General features: G+C 40.7%; 1 protein-coding gene across 1 annotated transcript; it reads right to left on the minus strand.

The window, feature by feature from the left end:
• Positions 1-310: 310 nt before the first annotated feature.
• On the minus strand, positions 311-3,902 carry RPS27L (ribosomal protein S27 like). Its single transcript, XM_036736283.1, has 4 exons — positions 3,325-3,902; positions 2,638-2,746; positions 2,120-2,230; positions 311-507 (listed from the first exon to the last, which is right to left on the minus strand). The coding sequence occupies exons 1-4, from the start codon at positions 3,328-3,330 to the stop codon at positions 479-481; spliced, it is 255 nt and encodes an 84-aa protein (XP_036592178.1). The 5' UTR covers positions 3,331-3,902; the 3' UTR covers positions 311-478.
• Between the last annotated feature and the right edge of the window lie 9,234 nt (positions 3,903-13,136).

The following is a 13,136-nucleotide window of genomic DNA, read 5'->3' on the forward strand; positions in this document are numbered from 1 at the left end:
AGAGAAACACTGAGCTGGTCAACGACAGGATCAACTGAGGGAAGGAAAGGAAATGAAGTCAGAGAAAGGTTGATGATTTGGGAGACTAAGGGTGGAGGGACTGGATGTCATGTAGAGGAAGAATAGGTTCGGAGGCATGAGAGGGGGAAAGGCAATGCTAAGTGGAGGCCATGGTTGCTAAAAGTATTTCAGAGCTCTTGATCGTGGAAGTGGAACATTTGTGGGTTATGTTAGGATCAAGCAACTGCGTGTTTCTGAGTATACACACACAAAAAGAAAACAATCATATGCAAAAAAATTACAAGGAGAATGTTGTGTATAATTAAAGTTTTAATGTAAAACAGACTCCAAAACAGGAGACCACTGTTATATACCTTACAAAGTCAAACTTAATTATACTGCCAGATTAACTTGGACTGCTGAACAGATAAGGCTTTCTGAGATATATATTGTGTCGAATTCATGAAGCTGAATGTCATTAATGTTGCTTTCTTCTAAATGAGCAACCTGTAAAGGAAGCATATGAAAGAATAACAGAATAGTCTGTCCTTGTGCAATATAGTTTTGGATGTAGAAAAGCTCTTTCTTAGGTGCCGATGTTGTCTAGACTTAAAAACATTATATTCTTATGGAGAGATAAAATTTACCTTTTAACCCAAAATTCTCAAGAATTTTTTGCTTACATAATTGCCATTTGTGCTTCCAATACCTAGAACTATAAAAAACCATTGGCATGAATTATGGGGTTGAATCTGCTTTATGCAATCTGACAGAAGGTGAGGTCCTTATCTCCAGGGATAGGTTTATAGTCTTGTCCAGAGTCCCTTCCTATCATTCCCATTATATATTCCTATAGAGTTCCTTCCTATTCAGCCTAACTTATTAAAAAAATCCACTTAAAACATTTTACTAAGTAAGAATTACCCCTTTAGATCTATTAGGAGATGTGATAAATTCTCAGGATTACAGCAAAATTAGAAAGGTTTCCAGACTTTAAAAAACTTTTAAACATGAAGAAAAAGACTGAACTTGTGATTTTTAATGATATAAGGAACTCCTAAATGAGGCAACTCCCTTTACCAATGCAGGTTGGCACTTTTTCTGAAACACAGAGTTGCTTAGAGTACCGAGAAGCAGAACTGGAACCCAGGACCTTCCTAGCTCTAAGGCCAGCTTTTTCCATTGTGCTACACTGCCTTTCTTTGAGAACACATCAGACCAATAACATGTTGCTTTTCATTTAGTAATAGTTCTTTGAGCTCAAATACTTACATGTAACATTCAGAACCCAAAAAATGAGAAAATAGGATCATAATACATTAAGCTTTAGACTTGCACATCTCCTCTGGTTAGATCAATACTGGGGTTAGAGTTCAGATTTCCAAAATGCTAACTGTCACCTACATTTTGCAAGTACTATTCTAGAATATTATTTATTGTCACCATACTACTGAAAGATAGGAATTTTCATTAGATTTCTATGCAAGCCTTAAAGTGATTGTCAGATATTTTTGGAAGCAACTAATTTTTTGCTGTATGTTTAAATGAAATTTTCATACTTTAGGGTGAATCTCCAGAGGCATACTTAACTGTTTTTGTTTCATTTCAGAAGGTAACTTATAAAAGCAACTTTAATGAAAATGTTTGAGACATTTAAAGGAGAAGATATTAAGTCTTTGAATTCCAAACAATTTTTTTAATCTGGCCTTGAAAAGAAATACAGGTGCATCTTACTTTATGCATAGGTGTTCCTGAAAAAAATGTTGGTAAATTAAATCATTTCCCCACTGACTTACATTATAATTTCTTTAGCTTCTTTCTTATTATCTTCAAGTGGCAGAGCTAATATTTTAGCCCTAAGTTTCTCTGCCTGAGCCAGGCAGTTAACAATCTGTATCTGTAAAACACTTACATAAACCATGTGGGATAAGCACAAAAGATTTTCTAGACTGAGGCTCATAAAATCCAGACACTTAAAAGAACAATCCCTTTATAATAGGAAGAATCCTTGAGCAGTCCTAAATTATGTTTAATGAGATTTTCTATACTAAAAATTTAACAAGCAGAACACTCATACTCAGACCACCTTATATCTAGATTAGAAAATGCCAAACCATACCTTCTGTGAGTCTGGCCTTTCCTCCTGTAGGCTGGCACAACACAGTTGAGCAACCTACACAAAGAACCACTGTCTGGGCATGACTGAAGACTGTGGTGATCTTATAGCAGCCTAAAAAAAGAAGCAGCATTTTTCAAAGATTTAACAGGGAAGTAAAATAATATCCACTAAATTCAGGAAGAGATGATTCTCATGTCATCATTAAAAAGAAATTTCTCCATGTGAAAAGCTGAAAAGATTCAGTAAAAGTTCAAAATGGATTTTCTAGGTTATAGAATTTTTTTTTTTAACAATCCAAATTTTCTAAACTAGGCACAAAGATCTGGCTGGCAGCAAGGCCCTTTGGTACCTTTTTTATGAAAACTCCCCTAAGGGTTACTAAATTTTCAGTTACGTTTTCCATCTTGAGGCTAGGTTTAGGGAGTTTTCACATATACCACACTATCATTTCCTGTTGATGGGTTTCGTTTCACGAGTAGAATAATCAAGATCTGAGACTGAAGTTCCTCCCCTTTTACCTGGACACTTGACATCCATAAAGTAGGAATTTGGACTCTGAACCAGGCGTTTCTTTTTATGTTTCTTCTTTTCATCCTCTAGGGATGGATGCACTAAATCTCTTGCCAACTGTTGAATAAAACAAAAAAGCATGCGTCATCATTCGCTTGCATTACGTAATGCTCCAGGACTTCAACCATATGTGAAGTCTTGAATACATCACATCGCACATAAGAATTACTTTCAGAAGCTTAAACATCTCTGCCTCTTTACGCCAAACTGCAGACAAAAATCAAAGCTCTAGGAATGTGAAGGCGCCCCCCGACCTCGCCGCCCCGCCCCCCACCCCCCGCAAGGAGAAAGTGCCCGGGAAGGGCTTACTGCCCCAGGCTGACGTTGGTAGAAAAAGGGAGAGGACTAAACAAGTCGTTTTATTGTTTTGGGTTTTTTTTGGGGGGGTTAAGAAAAGGGAAAATCAAGAGAAGCTCGGGGGCGGGGTCCGAGGACCCGAGTCAACATCCAAGCTGTTTATGCAAGTCCCTTCGCCTCCCGGGGCCTCAGTTTACTCTACGGCCCCTCACTCGGACACGTGAAGGGGGCGGGGTCGGCGACCCAAGCAGGGCCTCCAGCCCGGGGCATGTCTGGACGCGTCTCCCGCCCATGCTCGGGAGCCGCCGGGCCCACCTGGACCCGCGTCAACAACTCACAGGCATGACGGCGCTCCCGGAGGCCCAGCGCAGACCGCCTCGAATGATGCCCCGCAGCCAAACAGTCCGAGCTCCGCCGCGCCGAGCCGCGTCAGTTTCCGGGATAGAGTGCGGAGGACGGCGGGAAGGAGCGGCCCGCGACCCGCGACCACTCTGGCCTCTTCTCTCGATGGTGACTTCCAGCCCAAAGCGAGGCTCCGGAGCCTCTCCCGGGAGGCTGCTTCTACCCGCCGCTGTCTGGGCTGGGCGGCCTCTCCTGGGGGCCTGCGGGCAGAGCGCGCGCCTCGACCACCCACTGGGTCAGCCTGGGACCCCGGACACGGATCCGAGCCTCGAGCCCCGCGCGGATTCAGCCGTCCGCCGCTCCGGCCCGCTGGCCTACTGCCCACTCCCGTCCCGCCGCTGCGGGCCTCAGTTCCCTCAAATGCCAAACGAAGGCGTTGGGCCAGATGGCCGCCCTTGAGGCCTCTGTCCACGGCCGGCCGAGCCTCTGCGGTCCGGTAATCCCTTCCTGCTTTCAGACTCCCGAGCTGCGAGCTGCGTGTGAGGCTGATGAGGAGGGCCGGTCCGAGGAATACGTGGTGCCGGGGCTCAGAGTCCGTAGGACCGCACCCCTTCGCTGTCATCTAGTCCAGCCCCCTCGGCTTTTATTTTTTATATACATGAGGAAGCAGGCCCGTTTTTAAATCTCAGTTTTATTTACTGCGTAATTTCCAATGAAATGGCCACGGTGCTTATTAATTGATAGTGAATGTAATAACTTAATTTTTTTGAGAGTTTACAAGCTTCAAGACACCAGTTAAATATTGAAATGGTATAAAAAGTCGATCTTTGCCGCTCTGTGGCCAGCTCCAAAACGCGACCAGCTTAGAACCTTCCATTTCAATCCAGGTGGCAGCATTTACACCACTGGGATTTAAGGGAAAAAAACCCTTTGGGATATGAAGTCAATGCCAGTCGCTGTAGGTGCACATTTGAAAAAGTCAGCAAGGCTGCTTCTCGAATTAACAGTCTGAACCCACTGTGTGTCTCTGTTTTCTTCGACACAGGGAACCATACCAGAAAGTGGAATCCATAAAAGAAGAGTTTGGAAGTAGGAATGCAGAGCTATTGATCCTTTCCCCATATGAACTCCAGATCCACAAACAATAGCTATTTGATTAGGCTGTAGATTTCTAAGTCTCTTTTCTAATTTGTCCACATCTGCAGATTGTGACTTGCCCATATTTATGCCAGGATTGGAGCTGATGTCTCCTGACTCCAAATCCACCATTCTTTCCACTATATAATGCTACAAAAACTCTTATCATTAATTTTAATATTTCAGCCATCAAGTCACATGCCCCAAGAACATATTTAAGTAGATCCTCGAGCTCCTCAATATAGACACTCCTTACTTTTGTACAGGTTACAATCCACCTCCATTTTCAAACTACACATTTCCTTTTCTTGCCTTCTCATAAATCATATGCGCCTAATTTGCTAGAGGCCTGCTAAATCTTTTAAAATTTCATAGATATCCCTGTAACACAAGTCATTGTCAAAGAAAGCATGAGAGTCACATACAAAGCACTGTGCAAGCTGCTGAAAATAAACATATTCAGACTTTTGCTCTCAAGAAACTTAGAGACACAGGGGAACAGACATTCACAAATAGCCCCGATACAGGTGAAAATGAGATGAGTGTGAAGAAGATGTCGCCAAAGAGTGCTATTAGAGATTTCAGAAGGAGAGATCACTGTCCTTTATAAAGACAGGGCAGCTTCTTGAAGAAGCTGGCACTGGAACTGGACCTGAAAAAAAGAGGGAGGAACTTCTGCAAAATGAGGTAGGGGTTGAGAAATAGCTTGATTTTAGGGCCCTTGGAAATGAAAGAGGGCAAGACAATAGCTAAGTGCTTTAGACAGCTCCCTTGTGGTGGTGGTAGTTGTCCTTCCTTCTCGAAGAGGAGCATGACATCAGGGAGGTGATGCCATGACATGCAAGTGAATTGGATTTAAGTGATGCAGGGCTGTGCAAAGTCACCAGCCTACTCTCTCCTCTGGAGCCATCTCAGTCCAGGGGCCAGATATAGATCAGGACAATTGGAGATGACTCAGGATGCAGTGGGGGGACCTTGGACTTTTCAAGCTGAGGCCTTTAACAGGTCTCAGTTTGACTGAGGTAATGCCCATTCAGTGATTAAGGCTTATCTACAAGTCAAGTTAACAAGCATTTATTTATTGATATCTGAAATAAAACTTTATTATGATCTAAACGATAAAGGAACAGGAATGCTGTAACAATCAAGATTCACCACTGAATATTTGTGATGGGGCTGCAGCAGTCTTACATTTGAAACTCAAGTGGACGTAATTGCCGTCCAAAATAGCTAAATATGAAGGTCCAGAATATGAATTATATATATTTTTTAAAGTGCCACATTCACTCTGAAGCCCATTCATTTTCTTCAGCATCCCAAAAATTAAGCATATGTCCTGCTCAGCTATATAATAATATGGCAAACATGCTACGCTACTGACATCACAGGACAGTTGCCTATAAAACTAGATCTCTGACACAGGGCTCTAGCTTCACCTCCTACAGGTCATTATCTTCATCAGGAAGCACAGTTGTCTGAGCAATCTCTAAGTCCTGCTCATACTGTGCTGCCAATGCTGAGTCCATGACAACCTCTGGAGATGCAAGAGCTGGTATGGCAACAAACTTCAAGTTAGGGTCTCCAATAAGTTTTCTAGAAAGCCAAAGGGAGGGCATTTGTGAAGCAATTACTATGTGCCTGACTTTGGGTAAAGGAATACAAATTTCTAGCTTTGTGCTAGTAATACAAATACAAGCAAAACAGATGTTTATACTAAGTCATTGAGGGGTTGTTCTCTAGAGAGGTGGAGGGAATTCCTTTCATCTCCCTACACAGATGAAAGGAATTCCTTATTGCAGATCCTTCCAGTATTTCAGTATTAAAGCCCCCTTTCTGTAGCATTTCCAGTTTAAAAGGTAATTCTCTTAAGATTATAGGTTTTGCAGAGCAAGTGCATTAGTAGAAATAGTTTCATTACCAGGAACTCTAAGCTAATGAAATCCGTGTTCTGCATCAAGAGACTCCGAAACAAAAAATTATACATTGCTCTTGCAAAAATACTTTAATCATAAGGACCCTGATACCTAAGTGCAACCCAGTGACCTAGGAAGAGTGTTATTAAGCCCGTTTTGTAAATGATGAAACTCAAAGAGGTTAATTGATTTGCCCATAGAGATTGTGTTAGAGTCAAAATATCAGACTCAGGTCCTTTGACTTCAAGAACAGTGATCTATTTATGATGCCATGCCACCATCAAAGAAATTTACCACTTGGGGGAGTAGGAAAGGGATTTCGACAGAATTGCTTCATTAGAGGAACAAAAACCTTGTTATATAGGACTGAGGATTGAATAGATGGTTAGGACATGAAGAAGCAATTGTAGATTACTCTTTCTTAAAAAAAATGGCAGTAAAATATAGGAAAGATACAAAGAAGAAAACTGGAGGGGTTGGTACAGTCAAAGGAACATCAAAAGGATAATTAGATTTAGGTAATCTCTTTTAGGCTTGGAGAGGCCTGAATACGTTTGTAAATTGAGGGAAAGGAGCCAAGTAGAGAGGGAGAGATTGAAGTTGCATGAGAGACAACAAATTGTTGGAACAGGATCCTCTAACACAAGGGAATGGGACCTAGGGTACAGGAGGAGAAGTTAGCCTTGGTGAAGAGTGCAGAGAATGGAAAGAAGACAAAATGGATAAGTGAGGACCCTGGAAGTTATAAAGGAATGGAGGAAGGAAGTTAAGGGAGTTCATGTTGAGTGGTCTTAAATTTATCTGGAAGAAGTGAGACCATCTGAGAGTGAGAGGACAGGGTGTGGATTTGGGGGCTTCAGGAGAGAAGAACAGGTTCATTAACAAAAGCCTAAAAATGGCATAGAATCCCAAGGGATGGGGGAGGTGAGCACTTTCAGCTTCAGATTATATCATAAGTAAATAATCATCAACCCTCCCACCTCAACTCTTGATTAGTCCATGTAATTTATGAAAAAATGGCATCAGAGTCACCTTAGCTCCTCTTTCATTACAAGTATCATGGGGAGATAGAATTCGTGAGCATGTGTCACCACCATCTTATGCAGGCTAGCTGCCATGTATTCAAAGTTTTAAAGTTTTATCCAGATTGACTCAGCACAAATAGCTGACTTCCCACAATGTCATGCAAAATTAATTTCCTCATTAGCCATGCACCAACAAACAACAAAAACAAAAACAAGGAAAAGACAGACAAAAAATGCTTCAATCTGTACTCTGAGTCCATCAGTTCTCTATCCGGAGGTGGATAGCATGTTTTATCATGCGTTCTTTGGAACTATGATGGGTCATTGTGTTGATCAGAGTTACTAAGTCTTTTGAGATTGATTACCTTTACAATATTGCTGTTGATGTGTAAAAAGTTCACCTGGTTCTGCTCACTTCATTTTGTGTCAGTTCACACAAGTCTTCCCAAGTTTTTCTCAGGTACAACAGTATTCCATCACGTTGATATAGCATAAATTGTTCAGCCATTTCACAATTGATGGGCATCTCCTTCAATGTCTAATTCTTTTCTACCACAAAAAAGAGCTGCTATAAAAATTTTTCTCCATATGGGGCCTTTCCTTTTTTATTTGATCTCTTTGAGGTATAGACCTAGTAGTATTGTTGAGTCAAAGGGTATGCACAGTTTGATGGCCCTTGGGCGTAGTTCAAAGTTGTTCTCCAGAATGGTTGGACTAGTTCACAGCTCCACCAGCAATGCATTAGTATACTTATTTTCCCACATCTCCAGCATTCAGCATTTTCCTTTTTGCCATCTTAGCTAATCTGATAGGTGTGAGATGGGTAGCAAGTCAAAAATGAAACAACTGAGGAAATAAAGGTTTGAGCTTCCAAGCATATTGATTTATCAAGCAATACATGCCAACTGCATAATAAATTAGCTCCAGGCCTTCCACAGCTTTAGCACTGGACCCCAAATACAGAGGGAGACAGACTTTTATGTATGACAAATAATCAAATAAGATCAATTAATTAAAAGAAAACAATTAACCAGGACACAAAATTGTTGTTGTTATTTAGTCATGTCTGACTCTCTGTGACTCCATTTGGGGTTTTCTTGGCAAAGATGCTGGAATGGTATGCCCTTTCCTTCTCCAGCTCATTTTACAGATGAGGAAACTGAGGCAAACAGGGTTAAATGACTTGCCCAGGGTCACACAACTAGTAAGTATCTGAGACTGGATTTGAACTCAGGAAAATGAGTCTTCCTCACTCCAGGCCCAGCATTCTATCCACTGCACCACTTAGCTGCCCATAATAAAATTAGGTAATCTGATTTCTAATTGGAGGAAAGATTGGGGACTTTCCAAGTTGGTACAGGGAAAGAGAACAGGTGCAATTCCCTGAAGTTAGAAAAAGAAATGTCCCACCCTGCCAAGTGTTTATATTCAACCAAAGGAACAGAGAAATAATAATTGAATAACAATATGGGGCCAGATTTCAGATAAGACATATAGGTTGTTTAAGATGTATAATTGTGAGAAAACTCCTCTTGCATCAGTTTTCAGATATGACTGGATTTCTGGTCAGTATAACCGAAGCAGCAGGTAGATGTGGTCCAGCTTCCCAGCCAAACAGGGGTAGGTCCAAACAATGCAATAATGTTGGGGTTTTTTTTGTTGTTGTTTTTTTTCAAAATTCCCACAAATGAATAAAGTTTCCTCACAAGACAAAAATTGAACCTGACCAATAATTGAATAGAAAGAGAACTGAGCTGGATCCAGAATTGAGTCACAAGATGGAGTCAATGTGATTTACTCAATTCCCATTATCACTTGCTGTTCTAATTCCCTCATACCTCAGAGTTTGAACTTAATTTGAATTGAAATCTAAACTTGAACATAATGATGATGATATCCCTAAGTCTTCTCTAGACTAAAGATCTTTTGACCTCATGTGACATAGACTTGAGGCCCTTCACCATCCTGGTTGCCCTCCTCTAGTTTCTGTTAAAGCAACTTATCCATATCCTCCTTAAACAGACTCTTTTCTGTATGGTCCTAGGGAAGCAAGTGAAAGGGCAATGTTTATTCCTCCTAGGGATCTCAAAGAACTGTTCTGGATTGAGGATATAAATGCATTCTGGCTAATTTGTTAAGGAAGTGGACACATACTCCAAATTTGGCAATTGAGAGCAGAATAGAGGGGGACTATTGCCTCCTTTTTATTTTTATTTTTTGCTGTCACATCATACTACTGACTCATATTGATATTGTGGTCCACTAAAATATTCAGATCTTTTCCAGACAGAAACTATTTAACCATGCCTCCTCCATCCTGTACTTATCAAGTGGATTATTTAAAACTAAGTGCAAAATTCTAAATTTACCCCATATTGAATTTCAACATATTAGATTCCACCCAGTTCCCTAGTTTTTCAAGATCTTTTTGGATCCTGTCATCCAGTGTATTAATTTGCTATTCCTCTCCACTTTGTGTCATTTGCAAATTTAATAAGCCTATCTTCTATGCCTTTGTCCAAGTTATTACTAAAAATGTTAAATAGCACAAGGCTAACTACTGATTCCTCCAGTGTAGACTTCCTGCCATGTGAACACTGAGCCATTAATGACTACTTTTCAAGTCCAACCATCCAATCAGCTTGATTTAATTGTATTATCATAGTCTAAATCTCTCCATCTTTTCCACAAGCATGGTATGAGGTACTTTTTCAGATGTCTTGCTAAAATCTAGGTAAGCTTTATCTACAGTATTCCCTTCATCTACCTGTAATGGAGGGATAGCCCCAGCAGCTTGTCCTAATGAGGGGTGAGTTAGAAACTCCATTTGGATTGCCAAAACAATCATTAAATAACAGTATGACAGAAATGCATAACAATAAGCCAAGTCTTTGTTAAATATTAAGAAAACAGTAATCTCTGATAAACTTTGTAAAAAAATTTTTTTTATCGCTGTTGCATAACTCACTATTGGGGAACATCATAATGTTCACCTGTACATGTAGGGTTATATAAGATCTATGCCCCATTGACTATTTTGAAACTCTTTTCTGTTTGGCACTGGGGAAAAAAGTGAAAGGACAATGCTTATACTACCTAGTGACTGCAAAAACAATTCTGAATTGAGGATATACACAATGTATTCAAAATATAGTCTGACTGATTTGCTGAGGATGGCAAATTTTTAAGTGGTGGGGGAATACTGTAATGGAGGACAAGCCAATGGGGGTCCAGTCTTTGACACCTAAGCAATATTGTCTGCCTGCTGAATGCCCACGGATAGCCTTGGGGATCCTACTTCTGGAAATGCACAATGATAAATAGTGGATGAGTCCTGCTCCCCTCTTCACTTTCTTCATGTCAAGGGGAAAAAGCCCTTCAATTGTCTGTTGAGCCAGAACTGAGTGTGCACAGAGAAGGCTCCAAAAGAGGAACTTGAGCTGTTACTTTCAAGTGAGGAAGAACTTCTGTAAGTTTCCAGGTAAAAGGGAGGGGATCCACTACCCAGCTTTTGAAAGCATGGGCCCGTTGTTTCTTCTATCCCTATTGTGTTTAGCCTTTCCTGAGCTTGGGTGAAGGAGTATTGTAGCAGGATGACCTTATAAGCTCTGAAAGATCCAAACTGAGGCTGAACATCCTATGTGGCCTAGCCCAGCAGTGAACCAATCCAGTAGCCAAGATACCATGTTCCTTAGCCAAAGCAAGGGAGTGACTTTTAAGATACCATGTTTAGAAATAATCTTGGTGGGAAGCATTTTTATAGCAGCTGATTTAAGTTTGAACTCACCTTTTCCAGGTGTGGAAGAGAAAGTGGATTCTGGTTCAGGGAGCTGTTTTATGCTTCAGTTCTTACCATGTCTTTTCAGTAAATATTTGTTGTAAAATAGAATTGATATAAGTTGCTTACCAAGGCTACTGAGGAGATATCAACTGGTTGAATTATTTTAGGGAGATACCAACTCTGACAAATGATGTTGGGAGAAAGACACTGGATGGGGGCTTGAGCCTATACCAGTGCCCCTCAAAGATATCCCTGAGGCCTCTAGAGGGGGATGGAGCCAGCCACAATCTAGGAATCCAATTTGCTGGTTGCATGTATGAGTTGGGAGTATAAGTCCAGAGCCTAAATGAGTCTCACACCAGTTTAGTAACACTGTCAAAAATGGGGGGAAAAGTTCATTTGGCCTGGCTCTTTTTTTTTTTTTTGGATTATTTATTTATTTAATATTTTTAGTTTTCAGCATTGATTTTCACAGGAGTTTGAATTACAAATTTTCTCCCCATTTCTACCCTCCCCCTCACTCCAAGATGGCATATATTCTGGTTTCCCCCTTCCCAGTCAGCCCTCCCTTCTGTCACCCCACTCCACCCCCCCATCCCCTTTTCCCTTACTTTCTTATAGGGCAAGATAGATTTCTATGCCCCATTGCCTGTATATCTTATTTCCCAGTTGCATGCAAAAACTTTTTTTTTGAAAATGTTTTTTAAACTTTGAGTTCCAAATTCTCTCCCCTCTTCCCTCCCAACCCACCCTCCCTAATAAGGCAAGCAATTCCACATAGGCCACAAGCGTATCATTATGTAAAACCCCTCCACAATACTCATGTTGTGAAAGACTAACTATATTTTGCTCCTTCCTATCCTATCCTATCCCCCTTTATTCAATTTTCTCCCTTGACCCTGTCTCTTTTCAAAAGTGTTTGTTTTTGATTACCTCCTCCCCCTATCTGCCCTCCCTTCTATTGTCCCCCCTTTTTTATCTCCTTCCTCCTTCTTTCCTGTGGGGTAAGATACCCAATAGAGTGTGTATGTTATTCACTCCTCAGGTCAAATCCAATGAGAGCAAGATTCACTCAGTATTCCACCTCACCTGCCCCCTCTTCCCTTCCTACAGAACTGCTTTTTCTTGCCACTTCTATGAGAGATAATTTACCCCATTCTATCTCTCCCTTTCTCCCTGTCTCAATATATTCCTCTCTCATCCCTTAATTTGATTTTATTTTTTTAGATATCATCCCTTCATATTCAACTCACCCTGTATATTCCCTTCAGCTACCCTAATACTGAGGTCTCGTGTATTATACACATCATCTTTCCATGTAGGAATGTAAACAAAACAGTTAAACTTTAGTAAGTCCCTTATGATTTCTCTTTCTTGTTTACCTTTTCATGCTTCTCTTGATTCTTGTGTTTGAAAGTCAAATTTTCTATTCAGCTCTGGTCTTTTCACTGAGAAAGCTTGAAAGTCCTCTATTTTATTGAAAATCCATATTTTGCCTTGGAGCATGATACTCAGTTTTGCTGGGTAGGTGATTCTTGGTTTTAATCCTAGCTCCACTGACCTCCAGAATATCATATTCCAAGCCCTTCTATCCCTTAATGTAGAAGCTGCTAGATCTTGTGTTATCCTGACTGTGTTTCCACAATACTCAGATTGTTTCTTTCTGGCTCCTTGCAGTATTTTCTCCTTGATCTGGGAGCTCTGAAATTTGGTGACAATATTCCTAGGAGTGTTCTTTTGGGGATCTTTGTCAGGAGGTGATTGGTGGATTCTTTCAATTTCTATTTTACCCTCTGGCTCTAGAATATCAGGGCAGTTCTCCTTGATAATTTCTTGAAAGATAATATGTAGGCTCTTTTTTTGATCATGGCTTTCAGGTAATCCAATAATTTTTAAATTATCTCTCCTGGATCTATTCTCCAGGTCAGTGGTTTTTCCATTGAGATATTTCA

This window comes from Trichosurus vulpecula, chromosome 8, assembly GCF_011100635.1.
Source record: "Trichosurus vulpecula isolate mTriVul1 chromosome 8, mTriVul1.pri, whole genome shotgun sequence".
NCBI lineage: Eukaryota > Metazoa > Chordata > Mammalia > Diprotodontia > Phalangeridae > Trichosurus > Trichosurus vulpecula.